General features: G+C 40.3%; 1 protein-coding gene and 1 long non-coding RNA gene across 3 annotated transcripts in view; one reads left to right on the forward strand and one right to left on the reverse strand.

Annotated features, from left to right (window-relative positions):
- The first annotated feature begins 1,685 nt into the window (after nucleotides 1–1,685).
- LOC121888392 (collectin-12-like) overlaps nucleotides 1,686–23,181 on the forward strand; it is a 43,467-nt gene continuing 21,971 nt past the window's right edge. The window contains exons 1-2 of the mRNA XM_042399864.1: nucleotides 1,686–1,927; nucleotides 4,145–4,195. Coding sequence (XP_042255798.1) covers nucleotides 1,921–1,927; nucleotides 4,145–4,195 — 58 coding nt within the window. The 5' untranslated portion in view covers nucleotides 1,686–1,920. The remainder of the gene's footprint in view (nucleotides 1,928–4,144; nucleotides 4,196–23,181) is intronic.
- Nucleotides 6,196–11,801, reverse strand: LOC121888394. 2 transcript variants are annotated; one of them, XR_006093231.1, is made up of 5 exons: nucleotides 11,539–11,801; nucleotides 10,697–11,122; nucleotides 8,468–8,566; nucleotides 7,552–7,686; nucleotides 6,196–6,281 (listed from the first exon to the last, which is right to left on the reverse strand). It is a non-coding gene; the product is annotated as an uncharacterized LOC121888394 (long non-coding RNA). The 2 variants fall into 2 exon arrangements; XR_006093230.1 differs by lacking the exon at nucleotides 6,196–6,281 and adding an exon at nucleotides 6,533–7,220.

A 23,181-nucleotide genomic window follows, 5' to 3' on the forward strand; every position in this document is an offset into this window, starting at 1 on the left:
TAATGGGTACCAGATTTTCACCCGGGGACGCGATTGCCATCAACCCCCAGTAACTTAATCTCATCTCCGGCTGGATTACTGCGGGGATGAAAGCAGCCCGCACCTCCTCTCTGCAGCGGGAGAGGACGGGACCGCCACCGCACACACTGGGACAGCTGTGGCGGTGTGGCCAGAGGTAACTGGTGACGGTGTCAAGCTCAACAAAAGAAACTGGAGAGAAAGTTGGGAAAATACCGGAAGTATGGCACTTTAGCCTTCAACATAAAGGGACAGTTTTATTTGACTTTATTGGTTGGATTGAACAGTGAAATACAGAGTGGAATAATCTGATCTGTAACAAATGCTAACTTTACATATAGTATACAGTATATTCTGTTGATACACACACATAGTTTATTTACACTCATTTATTTACATATCTATATTAGTATTCATATTTCTATTTATATTCTGCTTTTTTGCACAGACAGTTTTTTATTATGTCAATAACAAACACACAGTCATAGTAAATTACTGTCCCTCTCTTTCTTACACTCTTTCTGTTTGTGTTAATTGTTTAATGTTCATGTTTTTATTGTTTTTCCTGTTGACCTCTGGATTGAATTGAATTCTTTCTTTAAACATAAATAAAATCAATAAGCGGTTATTAATCCGCAGTGGTGAAAATACCTACTCAGATAGCACCACATTACAGAAATACAGACGGGTGACGAAGAAAAAACCAACATAAAGTGTCTTATTAAGGCTTTAATGCACCTTGGCATTGATTCTACAAGTCTCTGAACTCTTCTGGAGGGATGAACATCATTCTTTCAAAAGATATTCCCTCATTTGGTGTTTTGATGATGGTGGTGGAGAGCACTGTCTAACACGTCGGTCCAAAATCTCCTATAAGTGTTCAACCGGGTTGAGATCTGGTGACTGTGAAGGCCATAGCATATGATTCACATCATTTTCATACTCAGCAAACCATTCAGTGACACATACACCCTGTAAATCGGGGCATTGTCATCTTAGAAGAGACCACTCCCATCAGGATAGAAATGTTGATCACTCAGATCAACTTTGTATTGATTTGCAGTGACTCTTCCCTCTAAGGGGACAAGTGGACCCAAACCATGCCAGCAAAATGCCCCCCAAAGCATAACAGAGCCACCAGACCCCCTCACTGTAGGGGTCAAGCATTCAGACCTGTATCAGTTTTTCCTTTAATTTGTCACCCATCTGTATATATTATTAGTAAATATGGTGCATTCAAAGTGTCTGTTATGTAAAAGTACCAGAATTAGCATCAAAATATACTTTCAAGTACTTAAGAATATCATTGGATTGTAAGTATTGATGTATAAGCATCACTTAGCAAAAGTTGGGCTAAGTTTTATTGCTTGGTGGTGTAATTATAATACATTACAATTTAGTCATTATATTTTGTGTTAATTATCTAAACCTGCAAAATAACTAGTACTGTATATGGCTGTCAAATAAATGTAGTAGAGTCTATCTATCTATGTATCTATGTATCTATCTATCTATCTATCTATCTATCTATCTATCTATCCATCTATGTATCCATCCATCCATCATTATGCAACAAGGAGGGTTGTATTTTGGGAGCAGCAGCGGAAGTGTTATGTGTCTCTGTGTAACTTGACGGAGGTTGAACAGACAGCTCAGCTCAGCTCAGCGCAGCGCTGCAGGACGACACTCATCACATCACTCCTGCAGAAAACTTCACTGAGCCAATGGGATTTTAAACTGAACAATCAACATGAAGACTCACTTGTAGGTCTTTTGTTGCTGATATCAGTGTGCGTCGTTCACCGTGGAGCGAGTTTTCACCATTGCTCTGGATGCTGAGATGCGCAGAAAGTGACAGGGGTCCTCATCTCTTCTACAGTCCTCAACGAGCCATTAAACGCCATGAAAGGTACGCAAGACACGTGCAGCTGATACGTGAAGTGCATGTTGTTTTACTTTTTTTTCAAAAAATCTAAATTTATAGAGTACAGGTTTTTTTTTTTGCAAACTCTATTCAGTCTGTGCGTATTTCTTTGTGGTCCGTGAGTCACATCTGGATGACATTAAGGTACTGCGGTGCAGAGGTTGTGAAATACTTATAGTTGAATCCCATTGAAGGAAATAAAAAGAGAGAATCGTGTTTGCACAATTAGTCCGTGTATCCGGCATTAAACTTAAAGGGCGGGTTCACAATTTTTTCAAGTCTGTCTAAAAACAACAGTCAGGTGCCCAAATGAACACTGAAGCAGGTTTTTCTTGTTGTAATCATTCCTCCTGTTCATACTGACCATTAGATCTTCATCCTTCATAATGCACTTATAATGTAAGTGATGGGGGCCAAAAGTAAAACGTGCAAAAATGTATTTAAAAGTTTATCTGAAGCTAATATGAAGCTTCAGCTGCCCAAAAGAGTTAAATCAAGTAGATATCTTTCAACGTTACAGTCTTTTTAGTGCCAAAGTCCTTCTTTTTGTTACTATACTTCCACTGCAGCTCAACAGGGAAACACAAAGAGGTAATTTGATGCTGAAAAGACTGTAAATGTGACAGATATCAACTTGATCAGACTAACTCTGAATCCTCATATAATAGTGTTTTATCTTGATACCCAAAGTCCTTCACAGTGAAGGGGACAAACTCATCCCCACTGATGAGTAGCACTCACCTGGTTGATTCATGGCAGCCGTCTCTGCACCAGAACGCTCACCGCACATCATTGAGGTGGAGAGGGAGGGAATCATTGAGCCAATTACACTGGGGGCTGATTAGGTAGCCAGATCCAGAGAGGCTGGGAATTTTGCCAGGACACAGGGGAACCCCTCTACTCTTTGCGGTAAGTGCCACGGGATCTTTAATGACCACAGTGAGTCAGGACCTCGGTTTAACATCTCATCATCACTGCACTGTGGCATTGGGATTTTTTTTATTAGGACCTGAGGGAAGACCGCCCCCTATTGGCCTACTGACACCTGTCCTAGCAGCAATTTAGTTTTCCCAGGAGGTCTCCCATCCAATTATAAACAAAGCCCACACCTGTGTAGCTTGAGTCATTCAGCAGAAACAGGGTACATGGTTATATAAGCCTAAGAAAGCACATTTTAAAGGGATCTTTTACCAGCTAGATCTTTTACCAGCAAGTGGGCTTATAAACCAAGCCCACACCTGTGTAGCTTGAGTCATTCAGCAGAAACAGGGTACATGGTTGCTGACAACATATAAGCCTCAGAAAGCACATTTGAAAGGGAACAGGAAGAATGAGTACAGTGGCGAAAACCTCTTTCAGTGTTCGTGTGGGCATCTTACTGAAAAGAAAAACTGTGAACTTGTCCTTTAATGAATTTGTGACGTCTAAGAAACAACAGGATGCTGCTTCCAAAAAAGACTTTATCATGGTGAAGAAAAGGTTCCTGCATGACTGAGGATGACCTGTAAGCACCACCTGTAGTGCATGTGATGAACAGAAATGATTGTTTCTATTAGTAACTGCTGTGTTTGTGTTTGCTCTCCTACAAGTAGCTGTATTTACTGGACATTTTCTAAGAGAAACCTGAAGTACAATAACTCTCTAGAAGAACTAATCCAGTTGACACAACCCTGCCACCCCCCCCCCCCCACCCACCTCTCCCTCCTCCCCCCTCACCAACAAACACACACTCAGCTCATCCCTCCCTGTCTCCCCTCACCCATGTCGCCCCCCTCGGCCCCATCTGTTCACCATTACCACTGATGTTTTCTGTGCTCTGCTGCAGTGTAGTGTGGCAGAGTGTAATTAGGGTTTACTGTCAACAACCCAGAGAAACCGCAGCCTGTGGCTTTTACAGTTCTCTGGACCTCCTATCACACACACACACACACACACACACACACACACACACACACACACACACACACTTATTACTAGAGATCATGCTCTACTATCTCCATAAGCCTCGTTGGCTGCCTCCACTCTGTTTCCAAGGATAACGTTATGAATTCTTGGCTCTGTGGCAGCTGCCCTGTAGTGTTTTCCCTCTGTTTTATTTTGTTTGTGGAGTCCTACCAACTGCTTTAAACACAATGCACCCCCAGTAAGCGTGCAGTACAGTATGACCTATTTATGTCATATGTTTCTGATTATGTCACACAGACGACTTTGCAGACGAGGAGGAAGTACAGTCTTTTGGATACAAGAGGTTCGGTGAGTGAAAAGTGACCCTTTTTTTTTTCTAAAAGGAGAGAAAAGCCGGCACACTTGGAGCTCTAATCATAAAATTTTTATTGTTTTGAGAATGAAATGTTGTAAATTAAAGGCGCTAAGTGTGTGGGCTTGGCTCTTTATTGTTGTTACCTAGAATCACCTTGATATCTATGGACATATTAGTCTAATTGATTAATCTAGTTAACACACATCTGTCCTGATATGTGGCTAGGCCGGGCATGATTTTGCCTCTGAGGTCAGGGTTTGGGTTGAACTTTAATGTGGCTGACAGTCTGTGAGGTCCAGCTCACCACGGGACCAATGTCTGCTGACAAGAGCTCTCCAGATCAAGAGCTTTCAGACACTCTCTTCTCTCTTTCTTTTATCTACTTAAATTGAGTGACTTAGACATGTTGACTCACATAAACATGATGTGCAGACCTCAAAAATGTGGAGTTAGTCATTCTGAAAGGGTAGTCAACATACATCCCTCTGTTGTGGTGCAACACATGCAGGCAAGTTCACATGCATGTGGTTTGTACAAGTGTATTCACAAACATGCAATGTGTTAAGACTAATGTTTGAAGCCTCATTGTGATTGGATTGTAGGTCAGGTGAAGTATCAGGGCTTTTTTCAATGATTTCACAGCAGATTTGTCCACATTTAGTCACTGTTACTTCACCTAAATGACCAAAAAAATACACATTTTGTCACTTACCTCTAGTTTTTGTTGTGTTGCCCAAGTTTTCAGATATCCATCTTTGATATTTCTGCTCCCAGCCCAATACAATGAAGGTGATTATACTTTTGTTTTTCACACAAACAGCAACATGTGTCCCCATTTCTCTGGATAATCCACAGACCTTTCTATTGGATCTACTTTCTACTGAGCACACAGTTCTTATGACTCATACTTCCTATGAAGAAGGGAAAAAATATGTCTTTTAGCAATGTGGGTGCACTGACCCTTTGAAAATATCATCTTTGGCCTCATTTTTTCTTTCCTGGCAACTCTAATATAATCCATTTTGTACTTCCCTGTGTCTTTTCTCATGAGATAATCACTCATATTTGTTTTCATACATGCTTTTTTATGATGCACAACCTCTTCTTCACAAATACTTCTTTCACAATGAACATTTGCAGTCATTTTTTTTTGATAAATCGATTTATTGCTCTGTCTGTAAAATGTCAGTAAATATAGAAAAACAGCCCAAGTTGACGTCTTCAGGTATCTTTTTTTGTCCGACCAACAGTCCAAAACCCAAAGATATTCAGTTTACTATCATGTATAACAAAGAAAAGCATGAAATTCTCACATTGGTGAAGCTGCAAATAGTAAATGTTTGGTATCTTTGCTTTAAAAAAAGACTAAGACGTTTCTTCAATCATCAAAGTTGATCAACTTATCGATTAATCGACTGATCGTTGCAGCTTTAGTCATTCTTTTTCAGTTTCTCTATTCCTCCGATCGCTGCTCGTTGGTTTTGTCAGAAAGCATGTTTGCCATCAAGTGCATGAACTCATCGTTTCTGGATATTAAAAAAAAAAAAAGTGGCACCGAAGATCATATGCTGTGTCACACATGCACTCAAACACATCATTATTATTCTCCTTGGAGACCGAGCGTGTGCTTCATCATGGTTCTGTTGATTCAACATTGATTTACGATCCGGAGCCTCGGTGTCTCTGTATCCAGGGTGTTGCTGCGGTATGACTCATTCACACACAGTTCGCCCGAGGTCCACGAGAGCTAGAGGGGAAGTAGTGGACTATAGCACCAGCAGAGACGAATTCAAACTGTGTTCAAACACCATCTCTTTCATCCCAGTCACCCGAGTAGAGGCATCCTGTTTGTCTTACTCTGTGAGCGCGTGCGAGTCCTGCTCATGGATTAGATTAGAGAGCTGTGGGGAGGGGAGCCAAATCCAGCTCACTTTTAACTTTATTCAAATGAACTCTTGACATTTAGAGGAGTAGGAGGAGAGCACTGCTGAACTCTTGAGCTGAGTGCTGTTGGTCCTCTCAGGGACATGGCAGCTGTTTGGAGGGGTCCGCCTCCAGAGGCTTCATTGTGCAAGAGACCTGCATTCATGCAAACCATCACAAATCCTCATTCTTCCACTATTAGCACTATAATCTCAGCACTCGGGGGGAAACAAACATTTATTTCCTCTCTGCATGTTTTGCTTTAATTTGTTGCATTCTCCCAGGAGATTGATTTGTTGTGACATGTCAAAGCTGTGTCGGGTTTATGAAGTCAAAACTGAGCTCAAATGAGGATGCCTTGACACAGAAACAGTATACTTAATGCTCGTTTTTACAAAGTGAACACGGATAAGAAACAGTTCGCTGTTTGTTTTTCTTACCGATGTTTGTACAAATCACATACTTTCACTTCCATCACTGATGACCCTTTTCTAAAGTGCTTCAGAAGTTTTTCCAGTCCAGTTGTTCTCTTCACTCCAGTACACAATAAAAACCATCCCGCAGAGGCTTGAAACACAACCAAATAATCCATCATTGTGACCATTTAGTCACCTTTACCAGAGTCTCATAATTATTGTGTAGTGATGCGAAAGGAGACCGAGACTGTTTTTAAAACTGTTTTGATGCATTCACAGCTCATCTGACATCCAATACTGGAGTCAGCTGTTGAACCTCATCACATTTTTCAGCTGTGCTTTCAACAGATAAAATGTGGAAGACAGTCAATAAAAACATAAGAATTCATCAAAACAGACAATAATTTAGAGGCAAGATCAAGAATTGGTATTTTCTTGTGTTATAAGTTCATATTTGTCTCATAATTTCACACAACTGGAACACTTGAACACACCACAGAGGAAGCGTTTTGCAAATGGACAACCACAGGAAGATGTAACTTTGACCAAAAAATATAAAGGTGACTAAATGTTCACTGTGATTAATGACTCATACGCAGCGATTTTGGGGCTGAAAGTTGACAAAACCAGTCGTCCTGGGTCGCACTATGAGACAAGTCCACCAATGACCAGAGATAACCTGCATTTCGGACAGTGTGAGAAATTAAGGACCAAAATCCCACAATGTAACAGCTGCTACATCCCGCGCCAACACACCAACCAATCATGAAATACAGACTACACTGGTGAGCTAGCATAATGCTACTGCTAAAAAAACATATTTATCTTAAATCACTTTGCAAAATCTGTTTTTCAATGCATGGAAGTTCCAGCACTTTGGCCAAAGCTCAATTATTGTTTTACTAATGAGAGCGTTGCAGATGAATAATGACATGTCACCGCTAGCATCTGTTTTATTTCTTCTATTTACATCATAGTGTTATAATTTATGATATTTATGATATACTCACATGAAAAATGGACTCCAGACATACAAAAACACTGTGGTCCTTTCAGTGATATGAGTCAGGGTTGTTGTCTGATTGTTGGGTTCATCTTCCAGGACTCAAGTTGTTTACGAGGATCTCCTCCAATTCCTTGGATTCCTAAATTTGAAACGATTATCTCAGCTGTGTAATAAAATGTAGGACAATCTGTTAGGCAAATCACAGACCAGCTTTTATTTAGTTTTTTCACTGCTTAAAGCTGTAAGTCATCCACATCAAAAAAAAAAGATTGCCTCAGGACTTTCTGTAAAAACCTTTGTATGGTTTCCATTAAAAAGTACAATGTGTTATATTAACAGACATGCACTTTGTGACCATGTGTTGATCTATCTTTGAAAGTACTTTTGAGGGTGTTTGTGCGTTTGCTGATGTGCTAAGAAACGAGTCAGCTTTCTGAAGGTCAGAATGGGAACACACACACACACACACACACACACACACACACACACACACACACACACACACACACACACACACACAGACAGACACTCACATAAACACACACATTTTAAACAGAGAACTGTTTCTGATTCTCTATCTTACACAAACGTCATCCAGATGGCACGCATACATGATGTATATTTACACAAATACACACATAGACATACATTTTTCCACTTGCTTGTATACAAGTGGAAGTGCACACCATACACACACACACACACACACACACACACACACACACACACACACACACACACACATACACAAACACACACAAGTACCTGCACTGAGTGAATTCATATGGTAATCCCATCTCCCTGCCTGCCAAGTTGAAGCCGGGCTGGAATTGCTTCCACAGTGCTCAAGGTTTAAACAAATTTATTTTTCTGTGGGGGGTTGACATAAGAAAGCCATCAGAATAAAAAAAGAAATCTACCTGAGCTTTGGCTGAACTCTTACAGCCCTTCTAGAGCTGGTATAATCATTGGACACTGGCAGTCAACAGTTGCCCTTGGACCAACTCAAACCAGGAACCCTGAAACCATGAAAAACACTTTTACAACAGTTACTGGTGATGTTATCCTCATTTTTTTGAGTTGAGTGACTCTGACAGTTGAAATCAAATGTACAAAAAGAGGGGTCTCTGCCATTAATAGCTAATAGACTAGAATAAAATGCAACCCCATGACCTGCTGCGTCGTAAGTAAAGAATTAGAGTTTTAACAGTTAGTCTTGCTCTTGAGTGCATTAAAAGTTCAGACACACATCAGCATAATGACCTACATTACACTCAGTTTTCCTGCTAAGCAGCCTTGTCTGACTCATCTTTTAGTGTCTAACTTTAAAAATTGATAGAGTCAACATTGGTGTCTTTTTAGCCATGACTAGCATCTTTCCCTTTTCTTAACCAGGTCATTTGGGACGTAAACCTAAACCAAACTTAACCATGGAGGTACCAGATCAGAATAATCTCACATGAAGGATTTTTGTAACAGCTATTTGTAAGACTTTTGGGAGACAATGATAAACTTATATGGGATAAACAACCTATTTTGTCAAATAGATATAAGACTTCTATTTGCTAACATGGGTACATGTTAGCAAAATGCTAGTGGAACCCAACTGAAGCATTGTTAGCATTCAGGTCTGAGACAGCTCTAAGGATCTTTGACCAGACAGATATGAATTTGAAGGGTGACAACAAGGTTTATAGATGTTATAGTCAACAAAATTTTAAACAAAACTACAAAGGACAATAACTTTTTTCTGAAATATAGCAGACGTTTGTCTTGACCCTTGATTTAAGATAGGTTAACAAACAACTCACACCATGAAAGCAGGCCTACGTTATACAGTATCTTAGCTCAGTTTATGCTGTACGAGCTGCAGATACTGCACATTAGGTGATGATAAAGTGTGTTGAGTTTTTTCAAAAGTTATTCTGTGAATGAAAGAGATGAACATATATTGAAACTTGAATATGTGACACAGGTTGAGGCAAAGTCAGTTCATCAAGAAGTAAATTACAACTCACAAAGGAGCGTCATTAAAATCGGTAATGCACTGAATGTTGAAAACTAAGAATAAGAAAACAATGTGAGCACGTCCAAGCAAGGCTGGATTACACACCAAAGCAGGCAACTGCTCAGAGGCCCCAAAAGTGCAAGTTTAGTCTGTCATTTGGGTTTATATAGTTTCATGAATCACACATTTGTTAGAAATTGGAAGTACAATATCAGCTATGACAGTTTCCCCATCCTGTGTTTAAATCTAGTTTTAAGACTTAAATTATATGAGTTTATATTATGGTACTTTGTTGGAAAGTTGTGTTTTATCAAACTGAACAGAAAACTGAGGACAAGTTAGCATTAATCCATCAAAAGAGTACAATAAGGCTGCAACCAATTATTTTCATTATCAATAGGTCTGACAATTATTTTCTTTAATGATGATTGATTGACTGTTCAGTGCATAAAATGTCAGAAAATAGTGGAAAATGCTGATTATAATTTCCTGAAGCACAGCTCAACATATTCAGATGACTTGTTTTGTCAAATCAACAGTCATAGACCCAAAGATCTTGATTTTGCTGCTACTGATGGATTTTTTTGGCATTTTTGCTTAAAAATACGACTCAAACAATTCATCAATCATAAAAAATGTGGCCTTCTGTCAGTCGACTAATTGATTGATCAACCAATCATTTCAGCTTTAGGGTATGTATAAGACCCGTAATAGGTTAATCCAAGTGTAAAGTGTTTCTTGATATTATGCATTCAAATCAGAGTCAGCATCACATCTATGGCTGCAACTAATGATTATTTTCATAATCAGTTATTTTCTCAATGAATCAATGCATCATTTTGTCTATAAACTGTTAGAAATTTGTGAAAAATTATGGTTGTAATCTTCCAGAGTTTAAGGTGACGTCCTCAAATGTCAAGAATATTTAGTTAACTATCATGTTTGACACAGAAAAGCTTCAAATCTTCACATTTGAGAAGCTGAAACCAACAAATATTTGGTATTTTTACTTAATAAAACGACCAAAACTATTATGAAAATATTTGCCAATAAATTTTCTGTCGCTCAACTAATGGATTAATTGATTAACCATTGTAGCACTAATCATATCTTATATAAATCCACCACTCTAATGTCATACATTGCTGGGTGGTTTTACTGTATGTTGGTGTCTTGAGGACTTCAGGTAGGAGTTGGGGGAGGCCTGATTGCTTCGTGCAGCAGGTCCCTCTGGGATCTGCTCTGATGTCTGGGTGGGGGTCTTCTTACTCCCTCCGCTGCTGCGTCTCCTGTTCCCACACATGTGGGTTTGGAGAGGCTGGGCTCAGGAGGTTTGCGGCCGGTGTGGAACCCAGAGTGCACTAATCTATTTCCTGCACTTGTTATGGTTTCTCCAGCAAGGCCTGGAACATTCCTGGAGCCGAGCTCGGTGTCGGGGTGTCTGTGCCTGGAACCAGCTGTGTCAGCACAGCCGAGGCTCGGTTCGGTCCGGCGGGTTTCTCTGGCAAGGGACAACAACCACCTTCACTGTAGTCATAATGACACCTCCCCCATCTCCTCATCCATCCTGGTTAACATGGAATCAGACATGGTTATGTTAACATTACTCGCCAGCATTTGACACATTGAACACATACTGTCATGTGATACTTTGCAGTGTGTTTGTCAGAATGTCTGATGGGAATTTTTATGCACTTTGCTGTGGTTTCTTGGACTTTTTTTGCAGTGTTGTGTTGTGGTTTTCTCCAATTCTGCCTCTTGGTTCTCTCTTAAAGTGGTATACCACTGTCAAGTTTTTCATTTTGGCCTTAAGACTTCACAGTCAGTATGCCGTCTTTATTCTGTGTGTTGATTCTCAAAGTTTACCAGTTCACACTTCCTATTTCCAGAGACATAAACTGGATGTTGTTTAGAGATTCTTAAGACCTTCTCTGTTGAAATAAATCTTGCAGAAGCACCACTCAAACTTTGTGTAAACCTGACCTGAGCGTGCTTCAGGTCAAACACCTGTGCATCCTCCTCCTGAGCAGTAAAAAGCAGACAGAGATGGTAAAACACTTAACCGAATTCACCTGCTGAAATGGACCAGCGGTAAAACACAAGGCTAAATTCAAATCTGGCGTTTTAAGGCATCACAGAGGTCTCATGTTTTACTCATGATCTTTGTGGTGAAATCATTAATTTTAACACTGCTGCCGTATCAATATAAATAACCATTATAAGGTTTCTCCCCACATTCAGTAAGATCTAAAAATGGAGGCTTACTGAGCACATAGTGAGTTTCTTTCCTCAAATCAAAAGGTCATAACACCTGTTCTTGATTAGCTCTGATGTTCTTGCTGCACACCTGGTGCTTGTTGACTAATTACAGCATGTTTGTTCAGTATAAAGAGATGTGTGAGTGTGTGTTGTTGCTCAGTTTTGCGCTGATGATGACCCGGGGGAGTCAAAATCTCTACTGCACTTTACATGCATTTAACGTCCAACTGAAATAACATTTAATCATCCGTCTCTGCGGTCAGAAATAATGTCAACATGTTTTTGTAAATGTATTGTTAATAGTCTTTGGCCTTTGGAAAAATTTCGGAAATGGTCCTTTGTGTCTCAGTTGGCTGGGGTGGGCGTGCAGAAGTTTGTTTGATTGACACTAGCTGGCAGGCTATCAGTGCTACACCATACCGAAGAGAGACAAAGTAACTACAGCAGTGTGTCGCTAAGACCAAATCAGCATATAACGAGTCTTCTCCTCTGTGCTTGTTTGTTTGCTGGCTCGTTCAACAAACTAAGTTGCAGGAAAAGATGTGTGTTGGTGTTTGTAAGTTAGATAAGAAGGAGACTTTAGCAGGAAAGCTAATGTGGGTTGTTGTGTTGTGTAGCAGGATGCAATCAGGCTCAGTGTGACTGTATGCTCTGCTCTATGATTGAACGCCATGTTATCGAATTTAAAATATACATTTTCTTCTTTTGGTTTCAGGAATGTTGATTTCAGTTGTACTTTTTTAGCAAACTAAAGATTTTTTTAATCTTGGCTTTTTGATTTCTGCGCTTTATGCTATCTGTTTTTTTTTTCTCTATTGTGTTTTTGCTCTTATATTCCTATTATTTTAAATCATCCTGGGCAGATTTGTTTCTGATTGTTTTGTTTCAAAAATGTTCAAGGCCTTATTTTACTTCACTCATACCCACAAGCTTTTTAAGTATTTTAAAAAAGCCGCGGGAAACACTGAAAACATCCATGAGCACGTTAGAGAATGTGAGAAATTAATGTGGCGACAAGAGGAGAATGAGGGAAATTAAATGTGCGTGTATAAGAGAGTAAGAGGGAGAAAAATATAGACAGACACACACGTTATATTTCCCAAGGAGACACCCAGAAACAATTAAGTATAATATGATTGAAAAAATATAATCAGATGTCAGCCAGCGGCTTAAGAGACCAGCTTAATATCTTCAGTTTCACATGTCAGGCTTATTTTTATCGTGCAAAGGAGAGGAGAGTTCACCCAGACATGTTGGAGCAGACTGTGAAAACTGAGGCCTCAGGGTGTAAACAAAAAGATGATGTGCAGACCAGGGATTTCCTCGTATCTGGTTTTGGGAGAATCTAACACCACAGGACAGACGGGAGGAGAGATAACACCGAGATGCTGAATGAGCAACAAGAGCAGGGGGCGCTTGGCGAGAGGCTATATCATCCCAGGAGATGGGAAGGGAGTGAAAAGGAAGTGGGAGAAAGTGGAGGAGATGCAGCCGGTTGAAAGGGAAGATCAGGAAGTGGATGGATGGGTTTGGAGGAGCATGAGAGGAGCTCTTTGTGAGGAGATAAGGCTTTGAGATCCCGGTGTACGTGTGTGTGTGTGAGTGTGTGTAGATAAAGCAGTAGATAAAGAAAACGAGGGAGTTGTAACAGTAAAAGATCCAGCTGGATCTGTTTATCTGAAGCGCAAACTATGCACCTTTATGACATAAGATAACATGCACCCACATATACAATCAAAAAATCATTAATTTAGTGCAGCAGTTTTTCACAGACCTTCATTCCTCTCGCTTGCAGACATCTAGAAACTGTCTTATCTCCGTTATAATTCAAACCTTTCAACCTGGAATCCTACAGAACTGTCTGAAAGAGAAGAAAGACAGCCAAAAGGGAAAATGGCAGCCGATCACAAAGGACTTTTATGAACACGTCATTTTTCATTTTTCTTGAATTTTAAGCAGGACTGTAGCATGACAGCAACAGTTAAGTAACTCAGTACATTTACACAGCTGTTGATTTACACATATGCTCTTCTCAGATATCATTTTGATTAACTTGTACTTAAAATATGTCAATTTTGCACAACTTAATACTTTAGTCCACTACATTTATTTGACAGCTATATTTATTGCATTTTTAACCATTAAACTTCCCAATAGTATGTAAAGTCATAATTCCCTCTTCAAACAGTGACAACATTAAAATGCTGGTTTTTACAGTAATGAAGAATAAAACATCTGCATAACCAGAACTCGTACCTTTGCTTTTTAAGTATATTTTGCTGCTAATACTTCTGTTATTTTATTTAAAGCTGCTTTAATCAATGTTTTTATGATAACAATTTACGAAATGAGTATGCTTAATGTGACATTGGCAGTAACAATCTGACAGAGAATTATCACCTGGCTCTTTCATTCCCCTCAGCTTTATCAACCATTTTAGCATCTTTCAGCTGATTGTTTTTGTTGTGAGGTTCGCAACTTGTTTTGGTTCAGTCTCACAGCACATATACAGTACGCTACCTGCTCAGCACCTCAACGACAGACAGACAAAGTTAGCGACTAGCTGGTGAACATAGTTGAACAGCTAAAGATCCAGATATCTTTCTCTCAGGGTTTGGAGACAAAAACAGAGCTGAAAGGAGAGTGAATATTGGACTTGAATTTGTTGGGTGGTGAGAAACACAACTCCTAGAATGAGCCTTTTATATCTACATAGGGAGCGGGTCTTCCTCTGTGGAGCCCGCCATGTCGCACCACCATGTTGCTACAGTAGCCCAGAACGGACAAACCAAACACTGGCTCTAGAGAGGGCCTTTCGCATTTTTCGCGAGTTTCACAGCCACTTTAGGTTCTCCTACAAGTTTGGAAGGGGAGTGGAGGGGTATTCAGTTTGTTGCAATCTGCAACCTCACTGCTAGATGCCACTAAATCCTACACACTGGTCCTTTAAGGGAGGTCCAGTGATTCAGTATTACACTTCCATTAATTTGGGGACTTGTGAGGAACAGTTAAAACAAAATATGGTCATCAATGGTCAATTGAAGCAGGTGTAGCTGAGATATTCTGATTTTTAGTTCCTAATATGGGTCCAGATTCAAATACATTCAATCCTACACTTCCCATAGTACAATTTGAATAATGATAATAATAAGCTGAGATACTTCAAAGATGTCACTTGAGTAGTTTCTCTCACAGTTGAAGGTCCTCCAGAGCCAAAGAAGATAACTGTTTTCACAGGCTGAGTACTCCTCAAGGCTTGTTATTGGCTTTGACATGTAAGACTGTGTAACACTGACACTTTAACCAAAAATCTGAATTCATCTTTCTCCACAGTACATCAAAACTGCACTAGATGGTTTTAACATCACAGTCGGCTCAGAGAGATCCTGTAAACTTTTTTTTTTTTTTACAAACTTTCCGTCCCCTCCTTTTCCTTCTCTTTGTTATGCCTTCATTAGGCTGAATAAAACAGCAGTAACATGACTCCAGGCACTAGATGCGAAGAGCAGGCTATGACACTATATATAAATATATATCGGTGATGTTTTTGCCAGAACAACACATGTGCTGGTGGTTAGCTGCTATTTTCAATCTAGCCTGTGTCAGTGACTTTTCTGAGTCACCTTTGAGAGTGAGGAAAAGCAGAAAACCCCATCGTGTCCCCCCTCCGGCTCTCACACACCATAATAACCCTGGTGTCCTTGACGTGACCCAAATGCAGATGTCAGAGGAGAGTTTCAGGAGTTCAGTATGGCCTCCATTTTAAGTGCCATTTAGGGGTGTTCAAACAGGGGGTCTGAGTCATTGATTTAGTAATTAAATAAAAGTATAGCGGAGCGGAGAGAAGGCAATCGAAGACACCTGCGTTCCTTTACCGCCTCCCGTCAAAAGGCTAATGTTCACTTTGGCGAGCTGCAGCTCTTTGTTCTGCGGGAAACATGCGTTTACATTAGATCTTACACTTGAATCCCCTCAGTGTGTGTGTTTGAGCACATTCAGCCCAAGAATAACACACAACATCTCACTTTTTGTAGTATAAACTGATACTTTTATGTATGTGAGTCTCCTGCGTCCATGAGCACTAACATTTCCCCAACACCTCCGGCAGCATAAACACACAGGCGCACTTTAACAATGAATTTGGGGATTCTAATTTCTCCTCTTTTAGTATAAGTAATAAAACACCCTAAATCTGTTTTTCACAGTCCAAAATGTTAATGAAAGGGGGGAAAAAACGACTGAGGTTTGCCAAAATCAACCTACAGCTTCCTGGTTTGCAAAAGGGAGTTGAAGCAGAGAGGAACAGTGTTCGGCTCCAAAACTCTGTCAGAAGCATAATGACTATCACATTTTCCATGTGTGGCTAAGACTGCAGACAGAGGGAATTCACTAAATTCATTTTCTGGCACCTTTCAGGGCTCTGCACAATGCTTGTCATGCGTACGGTTCATTAGAAAATTTAAAAAGGAATAAACAACAGTACGTTTCTGTTGTTCTTCCAAAGATCACATATCTGATTGAATTTGGGTACTCCAGATTGAGTCGGATCATGCAAACTTTAACTTTCACATTAATCTGTTTTCACTGACTCCACATGTTCAACTTCCCAACTTCCCTGGTTGAGTTTGCAAATGTGTTGCCACTAATAATGTGGCAACACATTCACAAATACACTGGGGTTTGTCCTTTATGTTTTATATTTCCTGATATCAGGAAAGTAATTCATAGTGTTATTCATGTAGTTTGGTCCATACTTGAGGTTTCTTATACACTGATAAGTAAAATGTCAAGTAGGAGATGTTTTAGGTGTTTGAAGAGACATTGGTTGAACAAGTCTTCACAAAGAAACAAGTTGAAAATCCTAAATATATAAGTTATCGGTATTTTAATGCACATTTTTCACTGATCTTGTGAAGTTTTGTAGTTTTTTTAGCCATGGTAGCAGCATGGCTGTATGGACGGCAATGTCGGTGTGTCGGTCAGTCCACCAATTTGCTCCAGACATGAAATTTTGTACAGACATTCCTCATGGTCCCCAGAGGATGAGTTTGGAGATCTCCTGACTTTTCCTTCAGCGCCACCATGAGGTTGTATATCAGATGAATTGCCACAAAATTTGGTACAGACATTGATGTGCCTCTCAGGAGGAATTGGTGATCCTGACTTTTCATTAAGTGCCATCAAAGGTTAAAATTTTAATTTGTCCAATAACCTTGGTTAATAACCAAATATCCACAAAACTAATGACATCCACTAGCCTCAGCTGTACTTTGTGTTAAGTTCTAATTAGCAAACTATGATTGTGAACATGGTGAATATGATAGGTTTAACATCAGGATGCAGCATTGTCATTATGAGCATGTTAACATGCTCATGGTAGCATTTAGCTTGAAGTACAACCACACAGAGCCGCGAGCATGTCTTGTTCTCATAAATTGCACATTGGCAACTTGTGAAGTGCTTCGTGTTTTTAACTTTATAGCAGTTTATGTGGCATTACTGAAGTACACTTACCTTTATAGGTCAGCTATGTTTATGTGTTGGATGTGTATTTGTCTTCTGGTATGAACTGAATGGCTGAACTCTTTGTACTCTCTGAAAGTTCCAGCCAAGATTTCTCCACAGACAATAAAATATTTATCTCATTCATCAATCAAATGGTTTGTATGGGAACCAACATTCTTTCTCTAAAGATGTAAACTCCTGCTACTGTTGAAACAGCTCCTGAGTTTCTCATTTTCACTGTCAAATTGCCCCCTAAAGTCCACATTTCTTGAGCTGTAGGAAAAGATTGTGAAAGCATTGTACTTTGATTACAGATTGTTTTTGGCAATCACATCTTGCTGTTTGGAGTAATAAGGTAATCACTTTAGTCCCTGATGATGCCTTTGCAGCACACATTCACTTCTTCTACACTCTAGAAAGGAGTTTCCTCTCCAGTACCTCTTCTAAATAACCCTAAACAAACAATTGTGTACAGTCATTTAAAGCCATTGTCTGGTGTTGATTACTGCTTTCAGTAAGTGGTATCGTCTCAGCGTGATTCACTGTCCAGATGTCAGTCGGCTCCTTCTTGATGCTTCATCTCACTGACTGCAGGCGGCTCTGAGGTAGGAGAGTGTGCCACCCTCATGTCTGGAGTGTGTCCATCTGAACAGGATTTGGCAGAAAAACACAGCTCTTCTTCCTGACCAGCGGTGGCAGATGATGGCTTGTTGTCATTCAGACTGACAGGCCACGCCCCCGCATCCGACCGCAGATGCGTCAGGCCACCCAGGAGGAACTCCAACACCCATGATGCAGCATGACTAAATTTCATTGGCATTTCCATTGTTACCCACCTCAGAGAGCCGCCCATCAGGCTTTAAACCTGCTCCTCTTTGTATTTTGTCTTGTTGATTTTGGAAGTTTGGAAGCATCTGGAGGATAAAGTGTGTAATTTTATAACTGAACGTACTGCATGTGGTTTGCTCCCCCTCTTAAATCCGAAGTATGGTGCAGTTCACACGTGGGATCATAACTTCTTTGTTTCCATTCAGACGATTTCCACTTTCTGAGCAATACATACTGTGTTCAAAATGTCCATCTGGACTAAAATGGTATTGAAGGGGAAATGACTTGATGCTTTTACATCGTTTATATACTGTTTGATGTTGGATGGTCAAAGTTCCAAAACTTGAGGTGAACATATGTAAAAATGCCACCTTCAAGTCAAAAGCCAGGGCTTCAACCTGCTCTGAATGTTTTGTTTACAAAGTTACCTCTACTCACCATCAAACTGACGTGAGATCATTTGTGCATACCCACAAACAGCCGTCCGCTCCGCAGTCTTTGTTGCTAAGATTGTGGCTACTCATATATTTCAGATCAGATTCAGGTTCAAACATGTACGGATGTATTTGAGAAGTTTCCATTTCGAGTAAAGAATGAGAAAAAGAAGTGAAATCCTACTACTACTGTTTGTTTACGTAGCCTACACAATCAGAACAGAGTGGACTCATCGAGAGGGGGCCTTAAAGAGACAGGAGCTAAAACGTCTGTTCCAGACAGAGGCTGAACTGAGGGGCTGCATAAAGAGCCAGTATAAGACAAATAAAGAGTTTTTGAGCTATGAATCATGCAAAGTTATTCCAGAAGGGAGGATATAAACATAGACCTGGAAAAAAACATGTTTTGTTCTCTTTTACAACTACACTGATAGCCTGCTGTGTGTAATTGTGCATTGAAATCAAAAAAGAAAGACTTTAAAAAAAGATTATATATTTTCATCCACATTTCCTGAACTACCTACATCTAACTGGATTAAAACTAAGCTCCTTGAGAGTGTCCGACCACCCGACAACACACAGACCACAGTCATATTCATATTTCACAGCCCTCCGTGTTCTCTCAAAGCCGCTGTTAAATGATAGAGCGTCTTATTACAAGCAATCCTAAAATCACAGAGCGGCTTACTCCACGATGACCATAATGTTATACAGACATTACCCACAAGCGACACAAGCGGTGGAGAGCAGAAACCATCAGGTTGGATAGAAAATTTCAGTCCGCGGCAGATCTGTCGGAGAGGAAACAAGTTCCTTCACTCAAAGAACACAAGATGCGTTGGTGAAGTCTGTCAGTGACGAATGTGGCTAACGTGGTGATTAGTTTGGCTGATGTGGAAATGATCTGTGAAGGAGATTTTCCCAGCAAGCTTCTTGTCAAGTATCCCAAACATCTGCATGGCTCTTGGCTTCCTGGTTTAATCTGGCAGCACCTCAGTAGAACAGGGACTGTAGTCCAGTGCATTTACATTTCAGACATTCTTGTAGAAGCACATGAAGTGTAACAGTGTACTGAACTTAGAAATCAATCCAATATCACTGTAGACCAGCTGAAAAATAAATTAGAATTGACCTTTTTCTTCTACTGAATATCGTTAGTTTCTGATATTTGAAGATGACCAAGAAAAATGTCAGAAGAGAAATGGACAAAATTGGACAGCAAAGCATCACACTTTCCTTTGTGTCTGGGAATTTGTAGTGCACGCATGCATATGCGTATGACTGTAATGATTTAACTGGATCTTTATGGTTCCTGTGAAACTTCATTGCAGGCACATGGAGCTGTTTTATGTATTTTTTTGCTCTTTTTTATCTGTTTGTTCACTCATCTGTTCAACACAAGTGATCACAGACACTACTAATTAGATTTTAAAGGAAATTCAGAACACAGAGGCCCAGAGTGGCACTTCAACCCATCTTAAGTTGTATACTGACCTTTCTAGTTTGCCAAATTTGTTTTTGTGTCAGCTTGGCTGTTGTAAGATGCTGAAAACTAGTGTTGGGTGGTGCTGAGGTGTCAAGCAAACGTATCAAAACATGCTTGTCGTTAAAGACCCTCTCCCAACATGTTTTAAGATGTATATAAAAAAAAACACTCTACTCTGAATAATACTTTGTGTCTAATATGGTTTTTCCACTAAAAACATTCAATTATCTTGTTGTAATCCTTCATCATACATCTACTCCTTCCTCCCCATTACAAATTTCAGAATCGATATGCAGATATTGTTCATTTTAAAGCTTTGATGATGAGATTTTCAAGGTCATTTCAGTACAGTGTGAGTTGTCTTGGAGTCAGCATCTAGTGGCCATTAGAGGAACTGCATCAATAAGTAGTTCTAATAACTAATTCTAATAAAATCATCTTTACAAGCACCAGGATTCTGTTTATGGTATATTAGGTATAAAAACATTTTGATACAAAGCGAATCATACTGTAGCTGCAAACAAAACTCCCAAATAATTAGATTTAATGGTCCAAGACGACAAAAAAGAGTAAATAAAAAGTAGAAATAGGCAAAAAGAGGTAGATTTTTAAAATGTGTTAGAGGAATAAATGTGCAATGTGCTTCTTGTTGCTCTTATTTCCCCCCAAAATTTCCAACAACACCAATAAACAGAGCCAGTCAGAAAAGGGCATGCCTCAAATACCATTTTGTGGTTTATTATCCCAGCTGCTCATCAGAGGGAAAATGTCACGTTATTTATTTTATCTCTGGTTTTCTCCAACTAGTGACATTTAGCTGTTTGTTTTTCTTTGAAGTACTTGCCAGTGCTCCGTCGGCACTGGGGGTCTTTGTAGTGGTTTTCACATTTTGACTGGCACCTGAAGCAGCCAGCAGGTGGTCTGACTCCAGAGGGTTGATATCGATCAGATGAGTTTTGGAGGAAGAACCTCAGTGTCAGGTTCTTGCAGCTGAGAGTCTTCTAGATCTTTCCTGCAGAGGCAACTTTAATCTTAAAAATGCTGACTGAAGGAATGGCAGATTCTCAGTTTTTCTTGTGTTGTGTTTTCTTTTGATAGAAAATATGATTCTGATTCAAATACTGTATGTCCATACTGCGAAGTGCTGCACTTTGTGATCATTTCTCACAGTTGACTGAGGACAAACAGCCTTTGAATCTTGTTTTTTTTATCGGATAAAGTCTTTCTTCTGTTTTTCTTGTCCTGCTTTCCTGCATTCTCACTTTGAACTCTCTTCTTCTTTTTGCTGATGGTGTTGTATTTCCTTCAAAGTTGAGCGTAGGCAGGCTATCGAATTCTGGATGCTAATGTGATGGTCGTTAACCGGCGGGCCACACACACACACTTGAGAGACAAAAAGAAACACACACACTTACTAGAGAGCAGCAATGTTTGGGGTGCTTAAGCTCCAATGTTTTGCTTTGTAACTAAAACCCGAGTCACTCCGTGGGCCTCAAATCCCTTCGCTGAGTAAGTCCATTCCCGCTCCCCGCTCCATTGTTGATGTAGTTTTCTGGAAAGACGACCTGTTTGTGTAACTGCAGCGAGCACTGAGTCTGTGCAGAGCCAAACGGGGCCCCCGGGCTCGTGGGAGGGGGCGGGGCCGTGGATGCTGCCGCAGCCTGCGTGCCTGTCTGACCGCAGCTCATCTGAAAACCATTTTGGAAGTGTTTCTTTCTCTACCTTTACTATCAGTTGGTGAGACGTCATTATGCTGAGATGAGGAGTGGCCAGTTTTGGCCAGCTCTCCAGCCTTTTTGCACGCTGAAGGACGACTCAAGATTCTTTTTGTTCATGAAAATGAACAAAGAAAAGTAAACAGAGTCGAAACCCCGGCTATCTTTTCTGATGTAGTTATCGTCATTTTACACAGTGACAGTCAGCTATAAATGAGAAGCCTGCTACCTACTGTAGATGTTTTCCTTTCCCATTTTTCATTCACAAAAAGATTTAGGAGAGATAAATGCTTTGATAAGAGATTTGTTAGCGTCAAAGCTTATGAAATCTCTTATCTGGACATTTTGCTGATTGGAAACCCATCCCTAGATATAGGTAAACATGCTTCCCTGCAGTTTCCACCTCAAAGAAATACTGATACATCTCAGCACTCTTGATGACTGAACCGAAGCTGGCAAAACAAACTAAAATCAGGCTGTTGAGAGAAAGCTACGGCTTCTCATGGAGAGGGGAAGCTGGCTGTCCGAAACTGAGATGCTTCATCAGCAGGGAGAAGGATAGCAGAGTCTGGGATACTGTCGTGCAGCCATGTCTCGCCGAAGATGAGGGCACAGCACCATTTCTCTCTGGGAGGTCAGAAGCAGTCTTGGGTAGTCTAGTTTATTGACAATGGAGCGGACATTGGCGAGGAAGATTGACGGAAGAGCTGGTCGACTGGCTTGAATGCCGGCTCGCTTGATACGTTTCCACTTCCTTGCCCACCACTTTCGGCGCCCCCCTGGGTGGTCATCCTCATGGGGCAATGCCCAGCTCTTGTGGCCTGGCGCCTGGAGCAAGCCAAGGCGAAACTGAATGAATGTGCATTCAGTGACTTTGAGGCAGAAAATGCTGCTTTTGTCAGCATTTTGTTGCAGTGATTGCAGCTATTTTGCATCTTTCACAATTTTGATGATGAATGATATTAATATTTATGCACTCTATCAGCTAAAATAAGATGAGTCACAATTGTTAATAAACAGAATGTCCTCTCCTTTACTATTTGTCTAAAACCAATCACTGGATGAAAGAAGATCTGACAAATGATTTAGACCTTTATGTGGAAAAATAAAAGTCCTGTCTCGCTCCCCCACAGTGAGGCGGCAGACAGTTGGAGCCTGGGAGAGCTGTTGGATGCTGTAATCATGGTTGCCTCATAATTTTACAATGCCTTTTGTTAGATGTGAACACAAAGTGCAGTTAGAGATACCCCTGTCAGAGAGGCAGCAACTTTTTTCTCCCATTTTTCCCATTTCTTTACGTGGATGATCTGGTCTGTGTCACAGTCCCAGAGAGATTCTTAGCTTGCTGGGGATGAACGTGACAGGGGGATACTGACTTTTACAGTTCATCCATCACTGC

The sequence above is a fragment of the Thunnus maccoyii genome, chromosome 21 (assembly GCF_910596095.1).
Source record: "Thunnus maccoyii chromosome 21, fThuMac1.1, whole genome shotgun sequence".
NCBI classification, from domain to species: domain Eukaryota; kingdom Metazoa; phylum Chordata; class Actinopteri; order Scombriformes; family Scombridae; genus Thunnus; species Thunnus maccoyii.